The following is a 14,187-nucleotide window of genomic DNA, read 5'->3' as shown; positions in this document are numbered from 1 at the left end:
AATAGACAGTGAGAAAGCGAAGGAGATAGCGACAGAGAGAGAGAGAGAGAGAGAGACAGGGAGAAAGGGAGAGAGAGAGAGAGAGAGAGAGAGAAAATACAGTTGACATATTATTCATTTTATGGAACAGTACAATCACTTTAACTTAATACACTTATATCAAATACACATGTCCACTGAAATCCATCAGATTTAAACACAATAGAACCTGAACTTCAGACTTGCTGTGGAAAGGGGAGAGGGAGAGAGCCAGAGCGATTACAGTGGACGTGGAGGGCAAAGAGAGCAGTGTTAAGTCAGTGTGAAGTCAGGAGAGACACAGGGTGATGTTACAGAGAGCAAATTCTGAGTGTTAAGAACACCACATGGGCCAGGCCCCAGATCAGCTCTGTGTATTGTCACACCGGAGCCCCATATTACCCCAAACTGCAGGATAGAAAAGCATTCAACCCCAACCCACCTCCATCCCCTTCCTCCTGTTAAACATGAACCACTGAACACTGAAGACTCTCGGACAGAGATAGAGAGGGAGACAGGGTAAAGAGTGAGAGAAAGAAAGGGGGAGAGAGAGGGAGGCAGGGGGAGAGAGAGAGAAACTAGAGGGAGGGAAGAGTAGGGATGGAAAGGCAGACAGAAAAGAGAAAGAGAGAATGTAGCAGCAGAATCTAGCATAACAGGATGTTTCTGGAATGTAATTATAACCAAGCTTCTCCCTCTCTCACCCACTTTGTAACCAGCATAAAGGTCATTTGTGGCCCACAACAGATACCAAAGAGAGAGACTCAGGGAAGTTTTCTCCCACTTAGCAGAGGGCATGCTGGGATGTTGGAGGACCAGGTGAATGTGCCATTCAAATTAGATTCAGAGAGTCTTAAAAACCTCATTGGGTCATCCCTCAGGATCCCTATGAGGAACCGTCAAAAGGTCTGTATCAAGAGAGAAGGAGCCTCAATGAAAGACGTACCGAATCTTGTTGCCCTTGTCCTGATTGCAGACGGGTAGCAGGTCCAGCAGAACCTTGTAGAAGTAACGTAGTGTGAAGTCTATCCCCATTACTGCTACTGCATACCCTGAGGCCATCTGAGAACTACACAGAGAGAGGAGAGAACATTATTCAACAGTACACATCTTATATTCTCTAGCTACCTTCCCTGCTTGTGCATGCAAACCTATTCCGAAAACCATGTGCTTGCAGCTCTTGGGAGCTTTATTTGAGAGTAGAGTCTCGGTATACTACAGACGCCACATGACATGCTCACCGGGGGAGACCCAACATCAACAGACTGAGCCTGCCTTATCAGAGCTGTGTGTGTGTGTGTATGTGTATGTGTGAGAGAGAGAGATATATGTGTGTGTGTGTATTATATCTTAATCCACAGCCTGTGTGTTCCAGTTGTTGGTGATTGCCTCCCGTCTACAGTCTCCTCTGAGATGAACCAGTAATGTTGTAACTGTAGTCAGCAGGCACAAACAGCAGACTGACAGGGCCACGACACATTAAGATCACAGACTAAACAAGAACATTAGTCTGTCTATTTCCCACTACTTCTTCCTGTTTTGCTGTATGTATTGCTTGAGAAAATGGTATTATGTGGCTCAGGGTTTGATTCCTGCTGAGGACACCCATAGGATGAATGTCTGAACCAAGTCGTTTTGGATAAAAGTGTCTGCTAAACGGACAGTTATGAAAAAAATAGAAGAGCAGAGTATCATATCATTAAAAATACTAAAGAAACAGAACGTTTCAAATTCATCAACAGTCCCAAATGTTTATCAGGTTGCCCTGGTAACTAGACTGGTGTATCACCATCACTCTGAGTGACATAGATACAGTCCAGTCCAACTGGGTTTCTTCCAATCAGAGCCTGGGACTGTGGTTGACCCTTGACCCTCCTACCTGGAGGTGTGGACAGTGAGGAAGATGGTGTGTTTGTCCTCCTACAGTACCTGGAGGTGTGGATGGTGAGGAAGATGGTGTGTTTGTCCTCCTACCTGGAGGTGTGGATGGTGTGGCTGATGGTGACCACGTATCCGGCCCCGCCCACATCCAGGTAAGGCCCGGTGAAGGTGATGAGGCCAGGGTTCGCCACTGCATGTTGGTACCTGTTTGGGTCAAGGGTTAGAGGTTAAAGATCATGGTCAGTGTGATAGGAAACAAAAACAAACACCTTGAGACAACATGCTAATTCCACAACAATACACGTGGATACTGTCTACTAACAGACATTGACACTAAAATATATCTGACTACTCCAGACTGTGGTTCAAAATGAAAAGTGTCATAAAGGATTCAGTAGAACTGAGAAAGTGAATAATTCCAGCCGTAAACAGAAAGCTATGAGAACCGGGCCAGAACACTGTGGAGCAGGACTCAACTTCCCATCCCTCTCCCTACAACTCTTAAATAAACCTCACCATTGTCTCCGGGACGGATCGAAGGCTTTGTCCATGAGTGAGCCGGGGTAAATCCGAAGCACTCCATTGGGCGTTGCTATGTAACGGCGCACAATGTAGCAGTTGAGGCTACTCATCTCCATGAGTGTCATCCATTCATCTGTGACGTGACTGGTCGCCATCACCTCGTTCCTGACCGACGACTAGAGGGAGAGAACGATATAGACAGAGGAGCTGAGCTCTCGCTTTAATGTAAGGTAGGCCCAGATCAGGATCTCTCACCACGTACAGAGAGTCTCCTAGTCTCTCCCCCACTCTCTCACCACGTACAGAGAGTAGACTCTCCCCCACACTGTCACCGCGTACAGAGTCTCTCAGTCTCTCCCCCACTCTCTCACCACATACAGAGAGTAGAGACTCTCCCCCACGTACAGTCTCTCAGTCTCTCCACCACTCTCTCACCACGTACAGAGTCTCTCAGTCTCTCCCCCACTCTCTCACCACATACAGAGAGTCTCTCAGTCTCTCCCCCACTCTCTCACCACATACAGTGAGTCTCTCCATCTCTCCCCCACTCTCTCACCACGTACAGAGTCTCTCAGTCTCTCCCCACATACAGAGAGTCTCTGAGTCTCTCCCCCACTCTCTCACCACATACAGTGAGTCTCTCCATCTCTCCCCCACTCTCTCACCACATACAGAGTCGCCGTCTCTCCACCACTCTCTCACCACATACAGTCTCTCCGTCTCTCACCACATACAGAGAGTCTCTCAGTCTCTCCACCACATACAGAGTCTCAGCACCTCCACCACATACAGAGAGTATCTCAGTCTCTCTACCACTCTGTCACCACGTACAGAGTCTCTCAGTCTCTCCCCCACTCTCTCACCACATAGTCTCTCAGTCTCTCCACCACATACAGAGAGTATCTCAGTCTCTCTACCACTCTCTCACCACATACAGAGTCGCCGTCTCTCCACCACTCTCTCACCACATACAGAGAGAGTCTCTCAGTCTCTCCACCACATACAGAGTCTCAGCACCTCCACCACATACAGAGAGTATCTCAGTCTCTCTACCACTCTGTCACCACATACAGAGTCTCTCAGTCTCTCCCCCACTCTCTCACCACGTACAGAGAGTATCTCAGTCTCTGCACCACTCTCTCACCACATACAGAGAGTCTCAGTCCCTCCACCACATACAGAGAGTATCTCAGTCTCACTCCACCACCACTCTCTGAGTACCTTGAGTCCAGGGTTGGCTATGAGGCGTGTGTTATCACTGAGGTAGGCAGTGTAGTGTTCCACCATGCGTTTGGTCTCTGGTTGGCTGAGGTGTTCGTAGGGCGAGGAGAAACTCCCTGCAGACAGCATCACTGTAGGACTCTCTGACAGAGAGAGAGAGAGGAAAATAGAGACTAAATGTAAAGCTCTAAAATCTCTGCCTCAAGCCTAGTTCCTCTCTCACAGTCATTGCCTACGTGGCCTCAGGTCTTACCGACAGTGGCCAGCTGTTTGAAGTGCAGACAGGAGCTGGGCTGACCCAGCAGGTCCAGGCGGTGATAGAGCAGCTTGGAGCTTGGAGCGGTGTTCAGGTTCTTCAGGTGTTTCACAGGGATCTCTGGCTGGACATTCACTATGCACAGGATGAACGACTTGTCCTGGACCTGGGGAGGGATTGAGGGAGAAGATAATGGATGTTTTTGTGTCAGAGCTTCTACTTAGAATAGAGTGATACAGAGCAGAGACACAGCTAGAGACATTTGACTAGTTTTTCTACAATCCATTGATAAGTCATGACTGATCCTAACTTGTAAGGGGAGTTGAGGTTTAGGGCTACCTCTGGAACTACCTCTGGAACTACCTCTGGAACTACCTCTGGAACTACCTCTGGAACTACCTCTGGAACTACCTCTGGAACTACCTCTGGAACTACCTCTGGAACTACCTCTGGAACTACCTCTGGAACTACCTCTGGAACTACCTCTGGAACTACCTCTGGAACTACCTCTGGAACTACCTCTGGAACTACCTCTGGAACTACCTCTGGAACTACCTCTGGAACTACCTCTGGAACTACCTCTGGAACTACCTCTGGAACTACCTCTGGAACTACCTCTGGAACTACCTCTGGAACTACCTCTGGAACTACCTCTGGAACTACCTCTGGAACTACCTCTGGAACTACCTCTGGAACTACCTCTGGAACTACCTCTGGAACTACCTCTGGAACTACCTCTGGAACTACCTCTGGAACTACCTCTGGAACTACCTCTGGAACTACCTCTGGAACTACCTCTGGAACTACCTCTGGAACTACCTCTGAAAGAGAAAGTGTTTTGGGTGTGGGGGTGGGAGCACTGGGTTTTTCTAAAGGTGACAGATTGGAGATGACTGAGGAAGACGGAGTGAGAGAAGAAGTGGGAGAGAGGGACAAAGAAGATGAAGATGCAGTACTGCATTACTGGAGGGACAGAGGGGAAGGAAGGGAGGGACAGAGGGGAAGGAAGGGAGGGACAGAGGGGAAGGGAGGGAAAAAGGGATATAGATCTATAGAGGAGAAAGACAAGACAGACACAGACAATCAGTGTGTGACAGACAGACAGACAATCAGCAGTGCATCGTACCAGCTTCCATGTGTAGCTGACGTTGTAGGCATCCTTGCTGGGGTCTCGGAGGCGGTTGGTGTGCCAGGACAGAGAGGAGTTGGTGGGCACAGCTATCACCTGACTACCCAGGGGCAGACTGGAGAGAGGAACAGGAAGTAGGAGGGTTAATATTAGCAACACAAGATTGTGCAATGCAGTCCGATCACCAAAACACCTCAGACTACAGTATATAAACAAAGATTGCTAGTGTCATGACGTTGCCCTCTTTGGACACCGCGAGCACCATCCCCCTACCTCTGCACCATCTCTCTCTGTCTCCTACAACCAGGCTGCTGTGGTCAGAGAGGTCGTAAATTCCTGGAGGAGACTATCTCCTCATGGCCACAGTATAGAGAGAGAGAGTGAGTTTCATAGAGAGAACAAAGGAATTTCTTCCACCTCACAGAACTGGAGAACCGAACGACATTTATGTTCTGGAGAAAGTATAAAAGATCGGTGAAGAATCCAGCTACGAACTGGTCCGTTTGGTACAATTTTGTGAAACTCATGGGAGACAATACGGCCACATAACCATAACGCTGTTTATACAATAGCCTCAGTTATGAGGATAACATCTAATTGTTGTATAAGATGAATAAGTGAGGATGATACTGTTTGTGAAATTGTGTAATGTGATTTTGGACTGTTTAATGAAGGAAACTCCAATTCCCTTTGGAGTTTAACTAAATCAGAGGACAATCTGGCGTCATGGGACAGGCCCCTTTCTGCTCTTCCAAATAAAACCCCACCCGGTTTTCTATCACCAGACCAGCTTACCTCGATAACGAGAGGGCCAAGGTTTGAGAGGAGACCGAGCTTACCTCAATTACGAGACGGCTAAAGGTTGCAGACCAGCTTACCATGAGAGGGCTAAGGTTTGAGTAGAGACCATAAACCTGAGTATTAGCTAAGGTTTGAGTAGATAGTTGAATCTTTTAACCATACCACGTGGTTAAACTCTTAGACTATCGATACCGACAGAATAAGAACAAGTCCTTGATATTAATTACTAGTCTGCAGCTAGGAATTCGGTATCATTGAACGCGAAGACTGACAACTGCCGAAACACCTGAATGACATGAATGAATGTCACTCTGAACTATCCATTCTAACAATAACAGAGAGAGAAAGAGGGCGGACAGACTCTCCAACAGAAACTAACTTTTCAACAGAGATCCCGACGACACACTGAGCATAAATACACTGCTCAAAAAAATAAAGGGAACACTTAAACAACACAATGTAACTCCAAGTCAATCACACTTCTGTGAAATCAAACTGTCCACTTAGGAAGCAACACTGATTGACAATAAATTTCACATGCAACCCACACAAGTGGCTCAGGTAGTCCAGCACATCCAGGATGGCACATCTTGCGAGCTGTCGCAAGAAGGTTTGCTGTGTCTGTCAGCGTAGTGTCCAGAGCATGGAGGCGCTACCAGGAGACAGGCCAGTACATCAGGAGATGTGGAGGAGGCCGTAGGAGGGCAACAACCCAGCAGCAGGACCGCTACCTCTGCCTTTGTGCAAGAAGGAGCAGGAGGAGCACTGCGAGAGCCCTGCAAAATGACCTCCAGCAGGCCACAAATGTGCATGTGTCTGCTCAAACGGTCAGAAACAGACTCCATGATGGTGGTATGAGGGCCCGGCGTCCACAGGTGGGGGTTGTGCTTACAGCCCAACACCGTGCAGAACGTTTGGCATTTGCCAGAGAACACCAAGATTGGCAAATTTGCCACTGGTGCCCTGTGCTCTTCACAGATGAAAGTAGGTTCACACTGAGCACGTGACAGGCGTGACAGTGTCTGGAGACACAGTGGAGAACGTTCTGCTGCCTGCAACATCCTCCAGCATGACCGGTTTGGCGGTGGGTCAGTCATGGTGTGGGGTGGCATTTCTTTGGGGGGCCGCACAGCCCTCCATGTGCCCGCCAGAGGTAGCCTGACTGCCATTAGATACCGAGATGAGATCCTCAGACCCCATGTGAGACCATATGCTGGTGCGGTTGGTCCTGGGTTCCTCCTAATGCAAGACAATGCTAGACCTCATGTGGCTGGAGTGTGTCAGCAGTTCCTGGAAGAGGAAGGCATTGATGCTATGGACTGGCCCGCCCGTTCCCCAGACCTGAATCCAAATGAGCACATCTGGGACATCATGTCTCGCTCCATCCATCATGTCTCGCTCTGTTGCACCACAGACTGTCCAGGAGTTGGCGGATGCTTTAGTCCAGGTCTGGGAGGAGATCCCTCAGGAGACCATCTGCCACCTCATCAGGAGCATGCCCAGGCATGGTAGGGAGGTCATACAGGCATGTGGAGGCCACACACACTACTGAGCCTCATTTTGACTTGTTTTAAGGACATTACATCAAAGTTGGATCAGCATGTAGTGTGGTTTTCCACTTTAATTTTGAGTGTGACTCCAAATCCAGACCTCCATGGGTCGATAAATTTGATTTCCATTGATAATTTTTGTATGGTTTTGTTGTCAGCACATTCAACTATGTAAAGAAAAAAGTATTTAATAAGAGTATTTCATTCATTCAGATCTAGGATGTGTTATTTTAGTGTTCCCTTTATTTTTTTGAGCAGTGTATATATATTGATTGCAATTGTTCCCGAATGAGTGAGCGTTCATTTGCAAAGGATTAGCATTTAAATTGTTATAATATTCAACTCTGTAGTGTCTCCTCAGCTGACCCCCCACTCCCCTTTTGTCTAACAAGCCGCCATGCTGGTTTAGCCCACTAGGGCACATTCTCCTATCATTTCCTTGTAACCATATCTACTGTTTGTTATGTATTTCTGTGAATTACTTAGTAAATAAATTATTTTTAAACAATTCATGTATGGATGACTCATAGTGAAGACTGGGTTCGTGCAGATAACCAACAATTTATGACGTTTGGAATGAGACTAATGTGAGGTAAATAATAATTAATTAATTCGAAGACTAATTGATCAGATATTAAAATATCTGAAAGTTATATTAAGAAAATTCTAACTTTATAATATGAATATTTTCCTTGTTGCCCCTGACTTCCTAGTTAATTACAGTTCATGATTAATCAGTTTAATTGCATAATAATAATAATTACAGAGAGTTATTTGATAAATAAGTCTTCAGATTTTATGATGCAAAAGACATGACACTATGACAAAGAGAGTGGATGAAAACATCTTACTACATTACTAGTCTACCTTGAGTTTCCAGAATCTATACATACTGGTGAAACCCCACCTCTCATTGCCCCCTGACCCTTGACCCTAACTCACCGGAGAATGTTGTCTCGTACTACGGGGAACCCAGGGATGTTTTCATAGTGGATGATGTCAGTGTGCAGCGGAGGCTCGGTCATCAGGTAGGGCCGCGTGAGGGACGGGTGCATCAGGGTGTAACCTGGGAAACCAAAAACAACTACATCATCAGAACTGAAAAAGCATCATCAATCAATGCCATCAGGGGCTCTTCAAAGGAGCAGCCCCCAGCACCTTGACCCCACCTCACCCCAGGGACGGGCTACTGCTCCTTGGGCAGGGTGAGGCCAGATCACCCCTAGACCCCTAGTACTGGGGTCCTGTATCCAGGCAGGCACCAGAGCAGCACTAATAGTAAGCTATGGGAGATTGAAAGCCCTTACGAGGAAGGGAAGGATGGAGAGAGGCGGGGGGGGGGGGGGGGGTGGGGGGGTGTATTTTAAGTAGGGCAAAGCGAGAGAGAGCTAGGGAGACCGAGCGAGCAAGAGCGAGGAGAATCCCTTTTCTCTAACGACAAGGTATTTCTGACCATATCACCAACCATTCGGATTGTTTACCAAAATCCCTGCTAGGCTGATCCAGTTTCATAATAACCCAGTCAATACACATGTCTGAGCATGGCCTTTCCAAACCACCCTAGCTCTTAAATATAGCTAGCCTGTGTTAAGGAAAACCTAAAATGAGTGGCAGTGAAGCACTGAGACAAACCCTAGCTCTTGCCCAGTCCCTGCATCTCTGTGCGCCCCTGGCCCAGACCCTGCATCTCGGTGGGCCCCTGTATAATTATGTGCAACCAAATAACGTACACGCCAATCACCAAATAATTCTGGGGAACTGTCAAGGGAACTGTAGCCTGTTCAGATGGGTTAAATGGAAAGTGAAATCTGGACACTGACTGTAGGTCTATAACCTCTCACATAGCCTTACTATTAACTCCTGCAGAATTAAACATTTCTTGCAGTGAAATTATGCACCAAATGTTGGCTAAATTTGGACTTGGGAACGGGAGTGGAGAAATATGCTTTCTTTCTGCATCTTGAGATAGCTGGGTCGTTTTCACAGCTTTCTATTTCCTTACAACTGGTCCAACTGATGTCATTTGGACATTTTGCACACATGTTTTTGTTTTTTGTTTTTTTTGTTGCATGATTGCATTTTCTTCCCGGTCCCTAAACGTCTTTGCTCCACGAAAGAAAATGACACAGAAAAAAAACTTTACCGATGTCAACAAAACTGAAGCAGTCTATAGATCTATGACATTATTCTGGTGAGCAGGGGTTTATTTAGTCTTCTAGGGCAACATATAATGACAGGAGAGAAGCGGCATGTATCTATTTATAGACATGTTGACTAACAAAGAGCCCACAAAAAGGTCGGCAATTACGAAGAAGCATATCTAAATCAGGCCAAACACATCCTGCATCCGCTAATGGGGTGCAAACTGGTCTTATGCATGCCTAATGACCGGACTCAGTTCAGCCTGGCACTCCCCCTCCGAGTCAGAGCTAACTCTGGCTCCACTATGCCAGACACTGGGTCCAATAGTAGCAGTACTACTGTAGCACTGTGGCCTGGAGTGTAGAGAACTAATGTTATCTTCCCTGGGATGCCCCAGAGAGGCCTACTCCGTCATACAATACTGTGGCTTGCAGAGGAAAGCACTAATAACAGAAGAACTAAAATGCTGAGACAAGACTTTCGCATAGGAGTTGTTGTCCTCAAGGAGAGTGCTGGGTTAGGGTAAGTGTGGAGGTGTAGGACACACCTTTGTTGTCTATGAGTAAGGTGTAGGAGGCCAGCGTTAGGGTTAGTGTGTAGGGTTTAGGGTTAGTATAAGGTGTACCTTTGTTGTCTATGAGGAAGGTGTAGGAGGCCAAGGAATCCTGGTAGTAGGTGACGTCCTCTAGAATGTAGGCTAGGTTCACGTCCACCCCAACCACACCCAGCAACAGGTTGCCAAAGTAACAGGGCCGGCTCACCGTCATGATGAAACCTGCAGGGAGAAGACAGATAGTTTTACATGACACTGATTGATCACCAAGAGCCCAAATCAATCTGATCCAGTTTATAATATTTTCTTTACCACTGATTTAGGTTTAGCGGCTTAGTGTACATTAGTACTAACCTTAAATGTGATGTGGACATGAGAGCAGAACTGATCCCAGACCAGTTGTTAGGTCCCAACTGTAATCTCCCCCAAATTTTAACGGCCATGACCCCAGGACCAATTGTTAGGAACTGGTCCTGTGGTCCTGGTAGGGCATGTTGAAGCTCTATCATCTATTCGTTACCACTGATTTAGGATCAGATCACTCTACCTCAGCTCTAGCCTTAACCATAATGACTAGAACAGACCAACTGGTCCTAAATCTGTGTCTAAACCCACCGTCTCCCATGGGGTCCTGGTAGGGCAGGCTGAAGCAGGACAGGTCTATCATGCGGTTGGGCAGGTTGATGTAGAAGCGTCCCACGGTGGTCTCCAGGTTACTGAGCTGATTCAGGACCATCATGCTCCCCTTCACCACGGGGAGTGCCGAGCGGTCCGGGACGCCGTACTTCAAAGAGTTCTGCTCCGCTAGGTCACGCAGGAACGCTAGCTCCTTCAGACCTGTCACGCCCTCTGTTGAGGAAGAAGAGAGCAACAGATGTTTTACAGATGTTTTGCAGATGCGTTCAAATATATTGGAACCATTGAATGATTCACTATTTCTTGTAAAAGAAGTTGACCATTTCAAAAACTGTGTTCACACATGTATTTGTTTGATGCACAGGACACCCCAAAATACAAAATAAAAACGTACACATTGAGATTTTTCACTTCAAAGTGGAAAAATGGCCTGGTTAAATTAATCTAAATGTAATTCGATTTGGATGGAAGTAGGGCTGTTGTGGTGACTCGTGACTATCAGTCACGAGTCATGAAGGCAGTCAAATTCAACGTAACCTAGGTTCACGTTTAGTCACAGTAATTAGGCTTCTCCAAGTTGATGCTGCTGCTGGTCATTAGTAGCCTACCAAACTTGCTAAATGCCTGGTATTCAGCACTCTATTCCCCTCTAATCCCTCTGACATCAATGCAAAGGTAGCTAATCAAACACTTCATGAAAGCCCATGAGCTCATGTTGTGCAATATTTCAATAGACTATGCAATTGCGCGAGAGAACCGAGCGATGGCCTCTACTAAAAAGAGGAGGATCAGCTTTCTATAGGGTAGGCATACTATATTTATTTCTCAACTTTCCTAATATTAAGCACATTGCTTATATTTACATAGCCTACCTGGCTGGCATGAAAATAAACCACGGGGAATAGCATCCTCCATTCGCTATTTAAGTGCATAGATTACATGTATTTCCCCCTGCCCCTGTTTTGAGACAGGTGCATGATAATGGTTGTTTCTAAATCAAAGTAAATATCACACATATATTATTTAGTATATGTAAAGACAAGATCAAATTTAAGAATAGTCTGATGGGTGACAATATTAACCCATCACTGAATGATGCCCAGCATATGAAACAAATCGTTTTTTGTGTGACTTTTTTTGTGAATCATAGGCGCACTCCTGATGTAGCCTAGCCCATAGGCCTATGTTTTAATACGGTCTGTATCGCCACTAAAGTGGCCAAATAACTTCTTAAAATGATGCACATTAATCCGCTTTACACAGGGTGTAGAGCCTAACTGGCATACATAAACTGCGCTTGAGTTTCATGTGTGGGGAAGGAAATTTTCAGCACTTTATAATAAAAGCATCACATGCATAATCACATTTGCGGTGACTTTTGATAATGGTGTTTTCCAGCTAACGGTACATTCACGCTTATTGCCTACTACCATGTGCGCATTGCTGAGTTTATAATGTGAAGAAATAGCCTAATAGTTTATCAACATTGATAATGTGAAGAAATAGCCTAATAGTTTATCAACATTTATAATGTGAAGAAATAGCCTAATAGTTTATCAACATTTTAAGACAAATGTTCTGATCTGTTGCGTCAGCCACATTGCGTAAAAACGTTTTCGCTAGTGCTTGTATTAATTTGGGATCTATCGCATTCCACAACTGTCCCAGTCTATGTTTGGAAAATGTATTTGGCTGGCAAAATGTTGTGACCGCCACAGCCCTAGTTGGAAGCAAGTGATTCTCGGCAAGTGTAATATATCCCACCTGTGGTAAGATGCAGGTGCCTATAGAAAAATAGCAATTGAGCCAGTTTTTAAAAAGAGAAACCAGAACATTCTGCACCATTAGTAGTGCAAGAGTGATAATATATTTGACCGCATCATGTAGGTTTGTTGTTTATTGACACGACACAAGACAATATAGGTAATGACACTCCCCATCGTGGTGACCGGTGCACAGAGAAGCGTAGAGTAGAGCAGCATAGAGCAATGTCAAGCATCATCGATCAGCGTAGAGAACTGCAGAGCTGCATAGAGCAGCATAGAGCAATGTCAAGCATCGTCGAGCAGCGTAGAGTACCGCAGAGCTGCATAGAGCAGAGCTGCATAGAGCAGCATAGAGCAATGTCAAGCATCGTCGAGCAGCGTAGAGAACCGCAGAGCTGCTTAGAGCAGCATAGAGCAAAGTCAAGCATCGTCGAGCAGCGTAGAGAACCGCAGAGCTGCATAGAGCAGCGTAGAGCAGAGCTGCATAGATCAGCGTTGAGAACCGCAGAGCTGCATAGGGCAGCATTGAGAACCGCAGAGCTGCATAGAGTAGAGCAGCATAGAGCAAAGTCAAGCATCGTCAAGCAGCGGAGAACCGCAGAGTTGCATAGGGCAGCATAGAGCAAAGCAGAGGGGCACAAAGCAGATTTGCACAAAGCAAGGCAGAGCGGCACAAAGCAGGGAAGAGCGGCACAAAGCAGAGCGGCACAAAGCAGAGCGGCACAAAGCAGGGCAGAGCGGCACAAAGCAGGGCAGAGCAGCACAAAGCAGAGCAGAGCAGCACAAAGCAGAGCGGCACAAAGCAGGGCAGGGCAGCACAAAGCAGAGCAGAGCAGCACAAAGCAGAGCGGCACAAAGCAGGGCAGAGCGGCACAAAGCAGGGCAGAGCGGCACAAAGCAGGGCAGAGCGGCACAAGGCAGGGCAGCACAAAGCAGAGCAGAGCAGCACAAAGCAGAGCAGAGCGGCACAAAGCAGGGCAGAGCGGCACAAAGCAGGGCAGAGCGGCACAAAGCAGGGCAGAGCGGCACAAAGCAGGGCAGAGCGGCACAAAGCAGGGCAGAGCGGCACAAAGCAGGGCAGAGCGGCACAAAGCAGGGCAGAGCGGCACAAAGCAGGGCAGAGCGGCACAAAGCAGGGCAGAGCGGCACAAAGCAGAGCAGAGCGGCACAAAGCAGAGCAGCACAAAGCAGGGCAGAGGAGCATAGAACAGCCACATAGATGTGAGGTCCTTCAATGTACATTGATATCAATGTAAGAAAATGTCCTCTAGAATATTCATTGACTTTATAACAGAGGACACCCTAGAATGATCTCTCCAACATTGCTGCCCAGACAGCTGTCACTGGGCACATTTGGCATTAAGACAGGGCTTAATATGGAATGCATGGCAGTCATATCACTGATTGGATTAATGGGGATCAAGTCAAGCCTTAATACTTAGGGCCTTGTCTGATGATAATAGGATGCTGCACACATGAGAATGTTGCACTATTGAAAGGAGTGAGTCAACAGGAGGTGAATGAAGTCCATACAGCCTGGTATGTGTGGATACAGCTCTGCTCAAACTGGACAGCAGAGGTCATAGTTGGAATGGCCATAGATGAACGTTTGGCCGATGATATTCTCTGTCAAATCCATGATTCTGTGGGTGATTTACAGGTTACTGTTAAAGCATATCTTTAAATCATTCTCCTGTTTTTCATGTCTGATA

At 46.7% G+C, this 14,187-nt stretch overlaps 1 protein-coding gene across 2 annotated transcripts in view; it reads right to left on the bottom strand.

The window, feature by feature from the left end:
- The window catches only part of cachd1 (cache domain containing 1), a 116,926-nt gene that overhangs the window by 21,956 nt on the left and 80,783 nt on the right, over window positions 1-14,187 (bottom strand). For both annotated transcript variants that reach the window (XM_031785634.1, XM_031785635.1), the window contains exons 9-17: window positions 10,689-10,922; window positions 10,146-10,295; window positions 8,321-8,444; window positions 5,025-5,142; window positions 3,896-4,064; window positions 3,643-3,785; window positions 2,416-2,597; window positions 1,993-2,103; window positions 965-1,087 (exon numbers count right to left, since the gene is read on the bottom strand). In XM_031785634.1, coding sequence (XP_031641494.1) covers window positions 965-1,087; window positions 1,993-2,103; window positions 2,416-2,597; window positions 3,643-3,785; window positions 3,896-4,064; window positions 5,025-5,142; window positions 8,321-8,444; window positions 10,146-10,295; window positions 10,689-10,922 — 1,354 coding nt within the window. The remainder of the gene's footprint in view (window positions 1-964; window positions 1,088-1,992; window positions 2,104-2,415; window positions 2,598-3,642; window positions 3,786-3,895; window positions 4,065-5,024; window positions 5,143-8,320; window positions 8,445-10,145; window positions 10,296-10,688; window positions 10,923-14,187) is intronic.

Source organism: Oncorhynchus kisutch, linkage group LG13 (genome assembly GCF_002021735.2).
Source record: "Oncorhynchus kisutch isolate 150728-3 linkage group LG13, Okis_V2, whole genome shotgun sequence".
Classification (NCBI taxonomy): Eukaryota; Metazoa; Chordata; class Actinopteri; order Salmoniformes; family Salmonidae; genus Oncorhynchus; species Oncorhynchus kisutch.
This window is presented reverse-complemented; position numbering and strand designations above follow the sequence as displayed.